Source organism: Pan paniscus, chromosome 13 (genome assembly GCF_029289425.2).
Source record: "Pan paniscus chromosome 13, NHGRI_mPanPan1-v2.0_pri, whole genome shotgun sequence".
NCBI lineage: Eukaryota > Metazoa > Chordata > Mammalia > Primates > Hominidae > Pan > Pan paniscus.
The window spans coordinates 67,899,859-67,917,671 of NC_073262.2; the positions used below are offsets into that span (position 1 = coordinate 67,899,859).

Sequence of the window (17,813 nt, forward strand, 5' to 3'; positions counted from 1 at the left end):
AGACCTAGAACTCACCATGAGTTCTAAAATTGGTTCTCAGCACCATGGACAGCGTTACTGCAATAGGAAATGAAAGATCGATTTGGCCCCAAATTAAAATGGTGTTGTAAAAAAGTGGGAGAAAAAAAATGCCTATCCTTTTACTTCAAATTTTAAAAAAATGATCCTGGCCTTCACAACTGTTCATAAGAAGAATAATTAATTAAACAAACATATATTGAGAACATCATATGCTCAGTAAAACTTTGATTCTATAACTGGTGTCATTTACCAAATGGATTCTTTTGACAATTTAATTTTCCCTTATCTCTCTAAGAAGATGTAACTACACACTATAGTATACTACTACAATTATCAAATTTCAAGTTGCATGTAACTTGCCATCTGTATTTTTGTAGTTAGCTTAGATTAACTAAAGATTTTTCAAGTTTGTCTTTAAGTCATTTAATTTTCCTGCCTTATCTTTAACCTTTCAACATTCCTCCAAACAATAGCAACACAAGTGTTATGTGTTAACTTCTCTAGTGACAAAAACTTATACTTCTCCACAAAGAGATGTGATGTTCATTATCAATAAGCTTGACATCTAAAATTGTTTTATAGGAGATACATATTACTTTTTCAGATGGTATATAAAGTTAAATAAATCTTAAGTTTTCAATGATGGGAAAAGCTTCCATTTAGTTTAAACATAATGTAAATAAATTTAAATCCCCAAAATAGAATTATAATTCTAAAAATTCATACTATAATTCTTCTTAAATGTTTAAATTACAGTTAATTAAAGTAGTTGATTTCAAATAGAGTGGAATTATGGGCTGTACATCATTTAATTTTATGTGCTGACTGCTACATAGCCAAAGGAACGTGAATTAAGATGGTTCCACTTTTGACCAGGAGATGGAGCTGTCATGTAAGATGCTGCCTTTATTTATTTATTTTTCTAATTTAGCATGCTGTTTTCTAACAGACATTGGGTACCATCGAATGAGTGTCAGAACAGAAAGCTAAGGCAAAGGAGGGAGGATGCTGTGGTCATCCTTTCTTGTTTTTTTCTTCTTTAATGAGGATAGAGCACATGTGAGATTTTACTTTCTACTCCAGTAAAAATTCTGAAGAATTGCATTGGAGACTGTTATATTCAACACATACGTGGATTCTGTGTTATGATTTACATTTTTCTTTATTTCAGGTAAGCCAGCATGATTCTATTTTTGACTTATCCACGGATTGTTATCTATGTTAAGAATGACATTTAATATAAGATGTGTGCTTTGTTAGCTTGTATTCAGATCTAAGAGATTCAAAAGCTCTAATTCTAGCTGTTGTGCAATTTAAAATCTTCCTAGGCTGAAATGAGCTCTGACTATGACATACCGTGTTTAATTATTTCTTTGGCTTTCTAGCTGTTGGTCTCTGTCTCTGGCTGTATTTGTTTACCTTTTAAAGGTAAAGCTTTCAAAGTGAAGGATGGGTTTTCCTTTCACAAGGGAAATACTGCTCCTTAATGCAGTGAACAAATTGTAGAGATATAATGAAGCAGATTAACATGGCAGTGGCTCTGCCAAAGCTCAGGGCTGAGCCTTCTGATTGCAGCCTCAGAGGCAAGCCAATATTCTGAGTCCAAAGGCCTTTTGAACGATTTCTGCTGGCTATGATGGTACAGATTGTTTATGTCTTTATTTTTACCTCTTAGAAATAATACGTAAGTCATTTCTCCCACATGAATCAAGATTTATGTAATGTGTTTAATAGACTTGGAATGAGACTATAGACCCTCCCTCCTCCCCCAGTATGGATGTGAGGAGTATGCTGAACACAAATTAATTGCCATGAAAATTGATTTTTTCTGTATTTTATTGGATTTGGGATAATAGGACCGTGGCCATTTTAAATAGTTGATATTATAGAAGGTGCTCACATTTTAAATTATTTTAGGTCATGTGACATTATCTGTGTTAAAGAGTGGAATGACTCAGGAGGTGGAAGTTGCATGCAACAGCCTTGCTTCTCTCTGCTGCTTCTCGTGATTTCCCTTAAATCCTTGCTTGATTATTATCAGAATAACAGGAATAAAGACATATAGAAATCCTATATTTAAAAACCACTGATTTTCATTTAGAGAAATTTAAAGAGATTTTACAAATATTTTTAAAATAGTTTTGTAAGATTGTTTTTAAATGCCTCACTTCTTTCTCCTGTGGAAAGAGCTGTGTGTGTATGTGTGTGTGTGTGTGTGTGTGTGTGTGTGTGTGTGTGATGGTGGAGGTGGCAGGCGGTGGAGGTGCATCAGGATGTTTTTATCTCAGTCATTGTTTTCCTATAAAGAGGTAGTTTTGCCATGTCAGAGGTTGTGAAAGCTATGGGGAATGATTTTATAAAATGGTTTGGAAAAACCATGAAAAAAACATGTTTTTTAAATGTGTGGAATCTATAGAGTTTGTAGTTCTACATGGCTCCATATACATGGAGATTTTTAGAATTACAGATATTTAACCATTTATCCCCATTATCATTTAAAGAAAAGCAACTGTAATTGAGAGATAAGGTGGATTTCCCAGAGTCACGTACTAAATTACAATAAGGCAAGGCTAGAACAGTGATTGACAGTTCCACATCTTCCATAGCAGTAACACAATTTACCTCTAGTGTGAACATATCAGGATGACATAGACCAGGTATGATGATATTCACTGTGCGTGTGTGTGTGTGTGTGTGTGTGCATGTGTGTGTGTGTTTGGTTATATTCTGTAAAATAGAGTTTCTTTCAGTATACTGTTGCTCAATGGCATATTATATGCAGTGCTCAATTTTCTTAGGTTTCTTGTCAAAGCATCCAAGAAAACTGAATGACAACTATGGAAACTCTGTTTCTTAGTATGCCTTTTTCATTATTAGGTGGTGTATACTCTTCTACCCTATGCTCATGAATGATGTGGATGGCCATATGGCTTTCCCTCCTACCTAATAGAAAAGATTGTACATATAGGTTAATCTATTGACAACTATAAGAATATCATCTCATGTCCAAGCCTTTCCTCCTTTGTTCACTTACTAGGCACAGGCTTTACCCTACTTCTTCAATATCTTGAGAAAAGAAAGGGATTAAAATGTGTCATGTCTACATATATTTGTGGAATACCACGTACCAACCAAGTGTCCATGGTAGAGATAAAGAAATAATTAGTCAAGGAGTTTACCTCAGGGAGGTTAACATGCAAATATACGTGTGCAGATACCACTATACCTCAAAATAAGGAATGAAGAAAGATGAGAAAGTGAACGGGACAGGAATATCAGCACCTATCTTGTGCCAGGCACCATGTTACATCCTGGGATTCAGAACAAAACAATAATGTTAATTTCTCTCCATGGGGGGCTCAGAGGAAAAGATTTTAGGAGGATGTGACAGTTAAATTAGATCTTTAAGAGTGAGTTGGATATAAATAAAGAAAAACAGAAAGTTGCTTATTCCAGGTACATAGGTGAGGCAAGTAAATACAAGAAAATGGAGAACTATAGGCATTGTATAGGGAAACTGTAGGGAAAGGTAAATAACCCAATCTGTTTGAAGCTTCTGTTGTCGGTGTTGTTGTTGCAGTTGTTATTTTTTTTCCCCTGGGGCAGTAAAAGTAAGGATAATGAATTTGGCTTTTGGTGTTATGCATTTGACATACTGGCACATACTCATACACTGGGGTGTTGTATAAGGAGCTGAACATGTTATATCCATGTATCAGATTAGTGGTTAAGGCTGAATATATAGATCTACATGCAGTTGTGGGCAAAAATTAGGTCATACATAATTAAACATTAATGGGGAACAAAAGAGAAGTGAAGATGACTGGGGGCATAATCTTAAGAGTAGGAGAGTAAAAAAGTGTAGAAAAATATTATTAAATTGTGTGAAAATAATGTGAGAAGTTGACGGAATAACAATATCATAGGAGGCAAAGCAGGTAAATTGAATATCAAAATAGGGATCAGAAACAATAGAAAACCCATAAAGGGGTTGGTTCATAAGAGGATAGAGTAAAGATGATGGATTTAGTTATCATTATTAGGTCATAAATTAATTTTAAGAGAAGAGGTTTAGTTGAATGGCAGAGACAGGGGCTCTGAGGACTAAATTGGACATGAGAAATCTGGGGAGTATATTTAAGTTTTAAGAAGTTTGCCAGGTAAAGGTAGGAGAGATAACATTTTATACCTGGAGAAAGAAGGTACTGTTGAGGGAAATTTAACTTTAGTGCAGATTAGAAAAACCTAAGCCCTTTGTAGAGTAAGGTATGAAGTCAGTAGAGAGAAAATTGAGGAAAGAAGAAACAAAAGTACACCAAGGTCGTGGAAGAGACAGAAGGAAGGTTTGAAAATGCTTTTCCTTGACACAGGAAGAAAGGGTGGTTGATGATAATGAGCAAAGCTGGTGTAACTCACTTTGGGTGGCCTGTTTTTCGAAATTAAATCCTTGTTTATAAGATGAAGTATCTCCTCTGATTAAATCAGTTTGTTCCTCAGTAAAGGCTATTGGTGGCATATGGACTTTCTGGAAGAAATCATTAATCCTCAGTAGCAAAACACTTTCCTGCAGAATATATTTTAGTCACATTAATTCTTGAATTGGAGACTAATAACACTGTTTCACATGAAGCTTTTACATACTTCAGTTATCAATTTCTTATTCATAACCACCTATTTAAAAACAGGTTCTATTTAAAACTTGTATTGAATTAGGCCAACACATATCTATTATACATATCTAGTTTGATTACTAAGGGCTGGTTTGCCAGCATCTAAATTAATTATTCAAGTTCTTTCCTTTTTTGAATCCTTCAGTTTCATTAGCACGTTCACCAGGACTTGTGTAGAGAGAAAGTCAATGTCATGGCCGGGCGCAGTGACTTATGCCTTTACTCCCAGCACTTTGGGAGGCCGAGGTGGGCGGATTGCCTGAGGTCTGGAGTTTGAGACCAGCCTGGACAACATGCTGAAACCCTGTCTCTACTAAAAATAAAAAATTAGCTGGGTGTGGTGGCAGGCACCTGTAGTCCCAGCTACTCAGGAGGCTGAGGCAGGAGAATCGCTTGAACCTGGGAGGCAGAGGTTGCAGTGAGCTGAGATTGCGCCACTGCACTCCAGCGTGGGTGACAAAGTGAGACTCTGTTAAAAAAAAAAAAAAAAAAAAGTCAATGTCAGGAAGCTCCTTTCCCTTAGGGAACTAGCTTCCTTGTGAAGCTTCCTACCAGAAGTTCCTTTTTTCTCCATTTCTTCTGGCAGTTACAGAATCCTCTTGGGGCTTTCTTAGAGCCAATCTCCTCTAAGATGAATGCATTTTCTTGCATTCACCTGTCATGAAATGGCAGTGGGAAGCCTTGAAGAAGGCACAGGCGTTGATGAGTCATATATATATTTTGCTGATAATAATGAATACCATTGGCAATATAATAGTGGCCATTGAAATATTATTTCTATTAGGAAAAGATAACTTGCATCAAGAATATGAGATGAAATTCTATTAAAAAATGAAAAGTAGATGGGCCACCGTGGCTCTTGCCTATAATCCACTTTGGGAGGTCAAGGTAGGCAGATCACCTGAGGTCAGGAGTTCTAGACAAGCCTGGCCAATATGGTGAAAACCTATCTCTAGTAAAAATACAAAAATTGGCCAGGTGTGGTGGCTGACGCCTGTAATCCCAGCTACTCCAGAGGCTGAGGCAGGAGAATCACTTAAACCCAGGAGGCGGAGGTTGCAGTGGACTGAGATCGTGCCACTGCACTCCAGCTTGGGCGATAGAGGGAAACTCTGGGTCAAAAATAAATAAATAGAAAAGGAAAGGAAAGAAGAAAAATAAAAGCTGACCTCTCTATAACACTCATACGTTAGTGTTATCTCCTCTTTATCCATTTGGGTTTAGTGAAATTGGAGGTCAGTGGAAGGAGAGGTAGAAGTGGATTTTGCAAATCAGAAGTATAATTTTTTTTCTGGTAATGTTCCATTAAACTTTTCAGTCAAAACCTTTATGTGGAAGAAGACATAATTACTAACTACATTAATAATAATAATGAAAAAATCTTATCATGTAATATCATTTTGTTTATTAGTGAAACATTTTAGAGAAATGATTTAAGAATCAAAGGTATTTAAGTATATTTTATTTATTGGAATGTGATAAAATATTTTTGAGGGTAAAAAACTATAATTTCAGTTAACTGTTTGTACTTACTAAAATAACATTTAGGGGGATAAAATGATCTTAGGAAGAAATTGCCCACAAAAAGTGCTTTGAATTGTTTAGATTATTTTTGTAGTTTTAAGTTGTTAAGTCTTTTGCTGGTATCTAGGATTAGTTGGGAGTATAATATGCTTTGAACATGAACATGTCTTGGTGTTATTAGCAAATAGGTATACAATTATGTGATTGTGTAATTACTCAGCTACATCTTGTGTTGTGTGATATGTATGGGGAAATGACAACAAAATAACAACAGTTCTCTTAAGCATATATGAAGGTAGTGCTTGAAATATCATGAAAAAAAGAAAGGGAGATTATGATAATATTATGATAAGAGAAGACTGACACTATCCCTCTTCTCTGAATAACTGATATCAAAATGTGAAATTCTAAGGAATGAAGCAAGCTGGTCAGGGCAATGGTGATGCTGTCTCTGTATCAGCCCAGCATTTCCAGCTAGGATATTTTCCTTCTTTTCTGTGTGATACAGTTTGGCTCTGTATCCTCACCCAAATCTCACCTCGAATTGTAGTTCCCATAATCTCCACGTGTTGTGGGAGGGACCCTGTGGGAGATAATTTAATCACGGGGGTGGTTACCCTCGTGCTGTTCTTGTGATAGTGAGTGAGTTCTCACTCGATCTGATGGTTTTATAGGGGTTTTTCTCCCTTTGCTTGACACTTCTCTGTCCTGACACCTTGAGAAGAAGGATGTGTTTGCTTACCCTTCCGCCATGATTGTAAATTTCCTGAGGCCTTCCCAGCCATGCAGCACTGTGAGTCAATTAAACCTCTTTCCTTTATAAATTACCCATTCTTGGGTATTTCTTCACAGCAGCATGAGAACTGACTAGTACACTATGTCTCCCCTGGATTGAGCAAATGAGGGAGCCCAGCAATTGTCAGGCAGCTAGGATCTGTGAGGAGTGCTTAGACCTACACTTACTATTTCCTGAATTAACAGTCCTAGAAGACAGGAGCCTAGTTATACAGACAGGGTGACCATAAAATGTGTCATCTAAACCAGGATTCAGTTTGTTAATAATTTCTCCACAACGACAGGTATAAATCAAGATGGTTCCAGGTAAACTGGGATGCACAGTCACTCCACTTCTAAGGGTCAAGAAACTTCTACATTTAATCAGTCTATTCAATTAAATTGTTCATGATTTTGTTGCCTAAGTGTTAGAAAGTTAAAATGTGAAATGACCTATCAATTAGACAAAGGGCATTCAGCTAAGCTGCTCCAATTACTGGCCTTGATAAATCCATCAACCGAAATCTCTAATGACTCTTGTTGAATCCTTAGTTATATCACCAGGAATGATGTCACTCCAATAATGTTAAGCCTGACTTCCCAGGGAATTCAATTGTGTGCAGAAAAAAACTGTTAGTAAATTATGCTGTTATTACAAACCTAGACTCACAGCATCATAAATCTATTCAAATATAAAAGCAAAAGCAGGATAAAATATGGATTCAAATTATTTCCACATTTGGGTATGCATCTTTTAAGGAGTTTTCATGAATGTGTAATCCTTAGAAGATAGGAATTTAGCTCCAAGAACACTGGAATTTTCTCCACTGGCACTTTCTACCCAAATCTTGGTAATGTCAATATGCATATGTATGGCCTCTTAACAGACTATCCTGTAAAGTAGTTAAATTATTTTCCTCCAATGATCATGTTTTTTTTACCCTTCTTCAGACATCCACTCCCATGGTTTTATCTTGAAACTCTTCATGGCCAGTAACTGTGGCCTGCCCATAATGCTTCCTTCATACATCCTACACCACCTTTCTAGCGCATTTCATCTACAACTCCAATTCAATCCTTTAATCCCACCAGGCCTCTAAATCACTGATCTCGTCATACTTTGATTGTCTCTCACTAAATGTCCTCTTTCCTTTCATTAGATAAATTCCACAGTTATTCATAAAAGTCACTCCTTGTATATACATACATACTTCACAAACTCCCCTGCTCAGTGCTTTTTTGTTTGGTTGGTTTTTTGGTAACTGTCTGGCTAAATCTTCATCCTCATATTCAGTTCCCACCTTACTTCATGCCTGCACTTTTGCAGCTGGACGCACGCACAAGTGGGTCCTTGATAATGCCCAGCAATCATGCCACATGTCCCTAGATCGATGCCCAGCAACCATGCCACATGTCCCTGGATCACTTACTCTCCCAGGTTCTTGTACTTAGATTTCATACCCTTTCTTTTCTCCTCAAACCACCAATACCTCCTACCTTGACCTCACTCTCAGTTGACAACTTTGTTTCCTAAATCAGTGAGAAAATTGAAACAATCAGGAGAGATTTTTCCCCACAGGTTTCTATCACTGCATGTGCCTTCCTACCAGGTTCTGCACCCACATAACCTGACCTCCCACCCATTACCTTAAATTAACTATCCCTGTTTCTATCTAAAATTGTTCCTGCATCTGTGCACTAGATCCTATTCTTTCTTACTTACACAAGGGCATCTCTAGAGCATTTTATTTCTCTGTCTCTCCTGCATTAGTAATTTTAGCTCTTTATTATATTTGCATACAAGCATTTTATTATTGCTCTTATATTTGAATTTTTTTACTTCCTTCAACTATCTTTTTTTATTTTTTGTTGTCTTTGCAAAAATACTTAATGAAAGTGTTTGCTGTATTCTCTGTATCTATGACTCTCTTTCTATTCTCTTTTAAATTTATGTTAGTCAAGTTTTTACTCTTACCATTTCACCAAATCAGCTCCTGATAGAAATCTGATGACCACCCTATTGCCAAATTCATCAGTCCATCCTCAGCTTTCATCTTACTTGACCATCCAGCAATATTGGAGACAGTTCATTGCTGTCTCCCCCTTGATACACTGCCTTCCGTTGGATTTCAGGATAGCACACAATTTTGACTCTTCTCTTAGCTTATTGTTCACTCCTTCACAGTCACTTTACTCTTTACTCTGCCTTCCCAGACTTCATTATTTGGATGTCCCTGATTCTGTCCCTGATTTTCTTTTCTTCTTTATCTACTTTCTTTTGATCCCATTGAGTTTTATGGCTTTAAATGCCATATAAATCATGATGACATCCAAATATTTACCTCCAGTTTTCTGCCAAACTGGACTTGTGTGTCTAACTGCTTATTTGGCTTGGATATCTAGAAGACACTGCAAAGTTAACATCCCTAAACTAAATTTCTGATAGTCCTTCCCAACCAACCTGCTCCAATCCTCGCTTTCCCCACCTTACTTTTTTCAGGAGATAACTCTAGTTTTCCTCATCCTCAGGCTAACAACTCTAGTATCATCCTTGATTATTCTTTTTCTCTTATATCTGACATTCAGTCCGTGAGAAATTCCTGTTGATTTCAACTTCAGAATATACCCAGGATCTATGTGCTGCCACCTTCACACTGCTACCCTGCTCAAGCCACCATCAAGTTTCTCATGGATTTCTGCCTTAATTTCCTAATTGGACTTTATTCTTCTACTTCTCCTTACAATCTATTCTCCATACGGCAAGACAGAAGTAAGATTACGCCACATCCCTGCTCAAAATTCTGCAAGTGATATCCAGTTTTCTCAGGGTAAAAGCCATCTGACAATTTCCAAAAAGGCTCTATTTAGCCTGGTCTCCATCCCGTTACAGTATTTCTCTGAATTTGTCTCCAGTTTTTCTTTCCCTCATTCACTTTCACTATTTCTTGAATATTGCAGGAACACTTCAATCCTTTGGGCTGTTTCCTCTGCCTGGAAGCCTTTTGCCTCGGGCACTTGCGTGACTAACCTCCTCACCTGTTTAAAATCTGAGCTCAAATGTCGTTTCTAAATAATACCTACTCTTAACTATCCCATTTAAAAATCTCAGCCCCCTTCCTCTAACTTCATTCTTATCATCTCCCACATTCTTCTATACTTTCTTTTCTTTGTTATCATTTGCTTTGCTTTGTTCTTTTTTTCCTTTCCTTTCCTTTCTTTTATTTCCTTCCCTTCTAACACATCACATTATAGCATACTGTATACATTGTATTTCTCCTGTTGGTAATTTAAGCCCCAAATGGGCAGAGATTATTATCTGTTTGGTGCACTGATGTTTCACAAATGCTTAGAACACTTCCTGATCTATAGAAGAGACTAAAAATGTTTGTAGAATAAATTAATGAATCTTAGAAACTTAAATTTATTCCTTTAAGCATACTAAGGGGCACCATGCTTTCTCTTTCACTTTATTGGGCTGATTCACATTTACAAATGACCCAGTGCAATCTGCCTGATTTTTCATTCAGTATTTACACCAATAGAAATAAAATGCATATTAGTGTTATAAAATCAAACCTTAAATGACAGTAAATGTATCATTAATAGTTACTGAAGACCTTTTCCTGATATATATGACATTTAATGTTTTTCTCTTGTGACTTCATTGTTCTTTGTTTGCTTGTTCATCTTCTAGATTGTGAGCTCCTCAAAGTCAGGAACTTGGTCATCATATCTGTCTCCCAAATACCACACTCAATGTCTGGCACATAAGAAGTTTTACAAATATGCTGTTTTAGTCATAGGATGAGCATACACTTAAAATTTAATACTGGTCCTCCATATGCTGTGTCCTGAGCTTTCGCTATGTAGGTTGCTTTAATTCTTACAACCGTGTGGAGCGAAGCATTGGTCTCATTTTACAGATGTGATAAAGCTAGTTATTTTGTCCAGGACTTAATCATTGCAGTATTCTCACTGTCTAATCTCTAGTGACCATATCACAGGAAGTTAATTATGCTCTTTTTTAAAAGATAAATTGAAATAATGCTAACAATGCCAGATTTCTTGGAAATGTTTTGTTTTTAGTTTCAGTTAGAAGCACGCCTTAGCTTAGTGAATAAGGGACAATGAATGTTATTTATTTTCCTGCTCAATTCAGTTGGGAAAATTGACCTCATCGTTTTGTGTTTTCAATCCCTTAAGTGTAATAAAATTATTTACTACCTTAGTTTATATAAATCACCAAGATCTAATGGAAGCCACCCGGTTAACTCTCCTAAAGAGTCTTCAAGCATGTTTTGTTCTAAATCTCAGCTTAGGTATTTTCCATTGTTTACCACCTAATGTCTATACTACTTGATTTATGGAAAGTCTTATCTAATATAAATATGCTAAATAGCTATGATAAAATTGATCACTTTCCACATAATCATATACTGAAAAAAAATTCCACTGAATATATTTCTGCCCTCCATAGATTCCAGGATTTCAGTGAATTTTTCTTAATAATCTCTGCTTCAGAAATGTATATAAACTTTTGTCCTAATCAAATCTAACTCAAACGTCACTTCCTTTATGATGTTCTCTCTGTTTTCACATGCAGCATATACTTCCATTATACTCTGCACCTATCTCTACACTTGTAATGTGAAGTAGCCAGATATATGTGGACCTGGGTCATCTGTCATATTTAATTGTGTACTATATAAGGACAGACATTGTTTTGTATGGTTCTATCAAGCTACCCAGTATCTACATATACTGCCCTCCATAGGAGGTAATACATATGCTGAGCTCTACTCATTTAAAACTTCAATCAAGGTACTATTGGAATTTCTTAGTTTTACAACATAACTATGTCCTACTTCAAGTGACCTATTAAAATAGCTCTCAATAGTTTGCTTTAATACAACTGCCTTTAATAGCTTTTAAATTTAGTGTTTGTTTGAGTAGACTTTATGGTGATTTGTAAAATGATATGGATATAGTATATAGAAAATTTTAACAGAAATGTAAATAATAATTATAATTTAGGGAGACGGTGCCCTCTTACTCTATTTCACACACACACACACACACACACACACACGCACACATATACACACACAAAAAATCTCTATTTCCAAATCTTGTTCACAAGGAGCTCTCTAACTCTGTGAGTAATTTTTACAACCAATAACAGATTAACCAACAATAGTCACACAAACATATACACACACATATACACAGCCTAACTTCCCCACATCATTATTATCTATCTATCGTCAAGAATGCAGCTTATAAAATACAATGACCTGGCTGCTATAGGAAAGGATAAAATGTAGGTTTCAGTGATCTTCTGACATTGAGATGGCAAGGAATGTGTTTTTTGCAGGAATTTCAAAACCTGAATTGTAGAATGATTTGAGATACTGCCTTAACTACCAACAAATTTGATCCCGTGTTCTTCATCATTTTTCTGAGATTCTGGTTTCCCAGATTTCTGACCTTAATTGACTCAACCAAAAAAATCTGCTTATTATTAAAGACCATAAGGAGTAATCAACAGAACAAAATATGATTTAATATAATATTAAATATATTTTACAACTCAAAACATTCTAAAAGATGTGATGGTTTCTGACTATAATTCAGTATATACTATTTTAGTTTTAGTGACAATGTTTCTAACAAATACAGGAAAATGTTTCAGAACCTAGTGTCCTTTACAGCAAGTAGCAAAGACGGACTCAGGAATATGTAAGCAAAATCTAGCCAAACCAAACCAACCAACCAGACAACAACAACAAAGTGTGTTGCTGAGTGGCTCATAGACAAGGACAAGTATTTGTGATGTTCTAATATAATAGGTGGTAAGAACCAATGGAACATCTGTGATTCAAATGAGAGTGGTGGTGGTAGAAAACAAAACAAAAGAAACGATAATATGTGTAGAAATAATAAAAGAAAAAAGTCAAAGGGTATATTTTTACATGTACACGTTCAAAGATAGCGTGATGATATTTTGTCTCAGGAATTTCATGCAAAGTGCTGCGTATGTTGATATGTTAGGTCTCTTCTGGCCCAGTGACGATTATCTTGTGTGGTTTAAGTTCTCTATGCCATGAGTGAGGTAAGGGCATTTATTCCCCAGATCCTTCCCTGCCAGATTACTGTGGTTGAATGTAAACACCACAACTCCTGCCAAGTGGCCTCTACTCCCTCTGATTCTAGTAATTATTTCCTCCTTTTGCCTCCTGCTGCTGCTAGCCTTGGGGTGCACTCTGCTTTGTTTCTTTTCCTTAACCCTAATATACCTTTGTAAATAATCCTTTTTTGTTTTAATCTCTCAATTAAAATCTCCTCTTGGGGTGTGTCATCTGTTTTCTGCTAAGACTTTGATTAATATAATAGCTAACATTTATGAAATATTTACTATAATACAGGCACTGTTGGAATAATTCACATGGATCCAATTTTTTTATCCTCACAACGATCATGTGAATTAGGTACTGTTATGACTGAATTTAAAATATAAGGCTACTGAAGAACATAGATTTTAAATACCTTCATGATCATATAGCTTAAAACAAAGACAAAATAAAATCCAGGAGTCTGACTCCAGAGCAGAGCTTAGATGTGATAGTAATTAATATGCTTTTAAAGAAAATCTTATATTGTTGGTGTCTGTATAAATCCCATAGACAAGATCTAAGTACGAAAAAAAAATAGAAGCAAGTCAGGAAAACTTAGTTCACAGGTAATAAAACTAGACACAGATATCTAAATTTAGAAATATCCCATGCATATATTCTGCATATCTGGAATGCATCAAGATATTAATAAGCATCTTAATACTTTGGAAAAAGTATAGAGGGGACTTTTTTTCAACATTTGAAGAAAACATTTGACTAATATAAATATATCATACAAGTTAACTGAAAAATCTATCTGCTGTCTATCCTCAAGTTCAGTTATCAAGTATATATCATTTAAATTTAAGATGAAAAAAACACTACTTAAATCCCAAAGACTCATTAAAGTAAAACTAGTAAATGCATTTTACTTATCAATTATTTCCCTGAAAATGCACATTCTTTTTAAATTAATTTTTTATTTAAAAAAGAGCATCATGCCATTAAACAAAAAAAGGAAAATTTTATTTACTGGGAAATTCTTGCTGATTTTTACATAGGATTGTGACCAAAAAAAAGGTCAGATTTTTATTTTTATTCAGAGTAAGGAGAGATTTTATCTTCAGGGATGATTACAAGGTGGGGAAAGGGCAAGGATCTCAAGAGTTAGGCAAAGATTTCTCTTTTAGAGAGAGGAGTAAACAAGGCTAGAATGAACTGGATGGGGAGAAGAGGGATTTAAGGGTGGTATGATCTGACAGAGAATGTTCCACTCTGAGACCAGCCTGCTACCTTGAGGGACTATGTAAGAGGGGTGGTGTGCTGCTTCATCTTGAAAGTAAGTCAAAATTCAGGGATTTGGGGAAAGTAGAAAATCTTAACCAAAATTTGGTTAATAGGCATTTTGTTCCCATTGGTCAGTGGGGATGGGCAGTTTAGCTTATCATTTATGAGGTAAAGAATGGGAATTTTGAAGTTCTGTGTTGGGTCTCATCATAGGTGAATGGGGGACATTTGTAAGTTTTGCCTGTGCTATATGGGGAAGGGTCATTCTTTACAGTAATTTCCTAGAACACAAAAGGATAGGGGGGTTCTTATTATTTCATCTACATAAACTGGAACAGAAGATGATTTCACTGGTTTATTAAACTCCTCAGGATCTTCTACCTACCCTTCTTAACCTTTACATTCCAAATTCACTTCTATTTCCTTTCTAGAGCTGGTAATCTTTCTTCCATGAAGTTTATGAAATTCTTCATGACATGCATAGACTTTGACAGTTCTGTTTCTGATGTGCATAATACCTACCAGATTGATTTGTGATAATATCATTGAGAGGCCACTTATAGCCTATTTATGACTCAGCAAACCATGGTCTTTTACAGCCTCTTTTAAGATGGTTTGGAGAAATAAAGAATAATACTTCATGACATGTAAAAATTATATTAAGTTTGAAGTTTAATGTCCATAAATAAGTTTTATTGGGACACAGCCATGCTTATTTTTATATAAATTTTCCATGACTGTTTTCATCCTACAAGGTGAGAACTGTATACTTGCAACAGAGACAATATGGCCCACAAAGCCAAAAATATTTACTAAATCATCCCTTGTAGAAACTAAGTTGCAGACTCTGGTCTATATAGTCACATTACACTACAATGATCAAGTATAGATGTTTGACAGTATTTAAGTTTCTGAATGAATGAACCTATATAGAGAAATGTATAGGTATAACTATATTACTGATATATCCTATTAATTTTATTATTTTTCTGTTGAGTTTTTAGCTTTTCTAGGTACATAATTTTGTCTGAAAATAATTAGGACAATTATGTCATGCCTTTCTTTGCTAATATTTCTAAGCAATCATTCCTTTACTTATTTCTAACCAATGTTTACCCCCAGTTATATTGTCAGATTTTCCTGGAAAATATTAATAGTGCAAATTTCCTGCTGTTTCCTAACTTTGACATAAATATTTATAGTGGCTCTTCACTAAATTACATTTACATCAATATCCTTAGTGATATATTGATGTAAATTTGATTTGAGACAGATCAACTTCATAATGTAAGGATATTTCTCTTTATGAAGAGAATTTATGATAATTTATAAATAAATGTGATATCTGTTAAATGACTTTTAAGCATCTAGATGTAGTTCATATTCTGTTTTGGCCCATTAATGTCATGTATTTCATTAATATATTTTTAAGTACTGCACCATTTTTTCATTACTATTTTGGATCTTATTTTGGGGCATTATGTTATTAAGTAGTTGTATGTTTTATTTAAGAAGTTTATAACTGTATTCATTAATGATATTGGCTGTAGATTTCATTTTTGAGGGTGTTCTTTTGGAAAAGTTTACTATCAAATTTATATTTGCTTCAAAAATATTTTTGAGTAATTTTCCTATTTTTCTATCCTTTGAATGTGTTTACAAAATGTGGAAATAAGTTGTTTCTAGATAATATCAATATTTATTTGCTAGAAAATAAAAACTCACCTATAAACATGTTTTATTGTTATTTTAAAGTGGTTTTACATATTTCTTTTAACTCATTTCCTTATTAATTTCCTGATCAAGTTTTCACTTCTTACATCATTTTGACAATTTCACTTTCATAGATGTACACATTTTGTAGAAAAATTCAAAGATTTTAACATAGTTAATAATTTTGTTTGCATACTTTTGGTCTCTCAAAAGCTAAGAAAAATGAATTCATGTCTTCTACAATTAACAGCTTTGCATAATAACGTACTACTATTAACTTTATGATTTTATGACCAGTATATATTTATTAGAACATTTACAAGTACAAAATTACTTTACTTATCCATTTAAGTTATTTGTGTTGAGATATGTTTTCTCTCTAATAACATTGGAAAACCTACATTTTTGTTTGTATTTGTTGATATATTTTTGTCCATTTTTTATTTTTAATTTTGGCAATTTGTTCTATGCTTCTTTCAGATAAACAACATCTGTTCAACTTTTGCTTTGTGATCTAATTTGGTATGTTGTGTTGGTTAATTATAAATTAACCAATTCAAAATTTATTATTTTAAATATCAGATAATATTTGATTTTTCTTCTCATAACTTGTTTTGTGGTTTCTACTTTTCTTATATTTTTCTTGATTTTCCCATAGGGGTATATCAACTGAAGTTTTTCCCATCTTTATTTTTTCTTCTTCTATTTTTTCTAGCTTTTTGGAATGCATGTATTGCCTTATTTCGTTCCATTATTTTAAAAGAAACCATCAGCATCATAAATGAAACTATCTATTAACTACCCTTACATAAGATAAAAATATTGTTTTTTCTTTCCCTTCCAACTATTTTCCAGTTTAAAAAAATGTACATTATTTGGTATTCACATTAATTTAAAAATGTTCTCCATAAGCATATTATTTTATAACCTTACTAACCACGATTATTAAAATATGACTCTGTGGTTTAACTCCATATCCTAACAATTATTAAAATATGGCTGTATGGTTTAACCCCATATCCTAACTAGGGATGTTACCATTATTACCATGTATTACCATTTCTTCTATCATCTTCTGTAGAGCTGAAGTGTATCTTAGAGTCACCTCTTCATGAAGGAGATATTGGTGATATATTTTCTCAGCTGCTGGTATATGAAAATATTTCTGTAATGCCCTCAGGTAATAATGATAATTTCGGTTGATACGCAAATATTTTTCTTAAAAATATATTTTGTTCTTTTATCCTCAGACATCTAATATGCAGAAGATAAGATACAGCCAGATTTTTCTTCCCCCCCACCGCCCCCCTTGGAAACAAACCATTTCCCCCTACCAGAAACTTGATGGATGTTTTTCTTTATCCTTTGACCTTCTCTAGCTCAACAGGAAATGTTTTCATTTGGGGTTCTTTTCTTTTTTTTTTTTTTTTTTTTTTTTTTTTGGTGATGGAGTCTCTCGCTCTGTTGCCCAGGCTGGAGTACAGTGGCGCAATCTCGGCTCACTACAACCTCCGCCTCCCGGGTTCAAACAATTCTCCTGTTTTAGCCTCCTGAGTAGTTGGGACTACAGGCACCTGCCCCCACGCCCGACTAATTTTGTATTTTTAGTAGAGATGGGATTTCACCTTGTTGGTCAGGCTGATCTCAAACTCCTGACCTCAGGTGATCCACCCACCTCGGCCTCCCAAAGTGCTGGGATTACAGGGGTGAG

General features: G+C 34.8%; 1 protein-coding gene across 1 annotated transcript in view; it reads left to right on the forward strand.

Annotated features, from left to right (window-relative positions):
* Positions 1-958: 958 nt before the first annotated feature.
* SCN2A (sodium voltage-gated channel alpha subunit 2) overlaps positions 959-17,813 on the forward strand; it is a 152,032-nt gene continuing 135,177 nt past the window's right edge. The window contains exon 1 of the mRNA XM_055108684.2: positions 959-1,192. Within this exon, the coding sequence (XP_054964659.1) occupies positions 1,167-1,192 (26 nt within the window). The 5' untranslated portion in view covers positions 959-1,166. The remainder of the gene's footprint in view (positions 1,193-17,813) is intronic.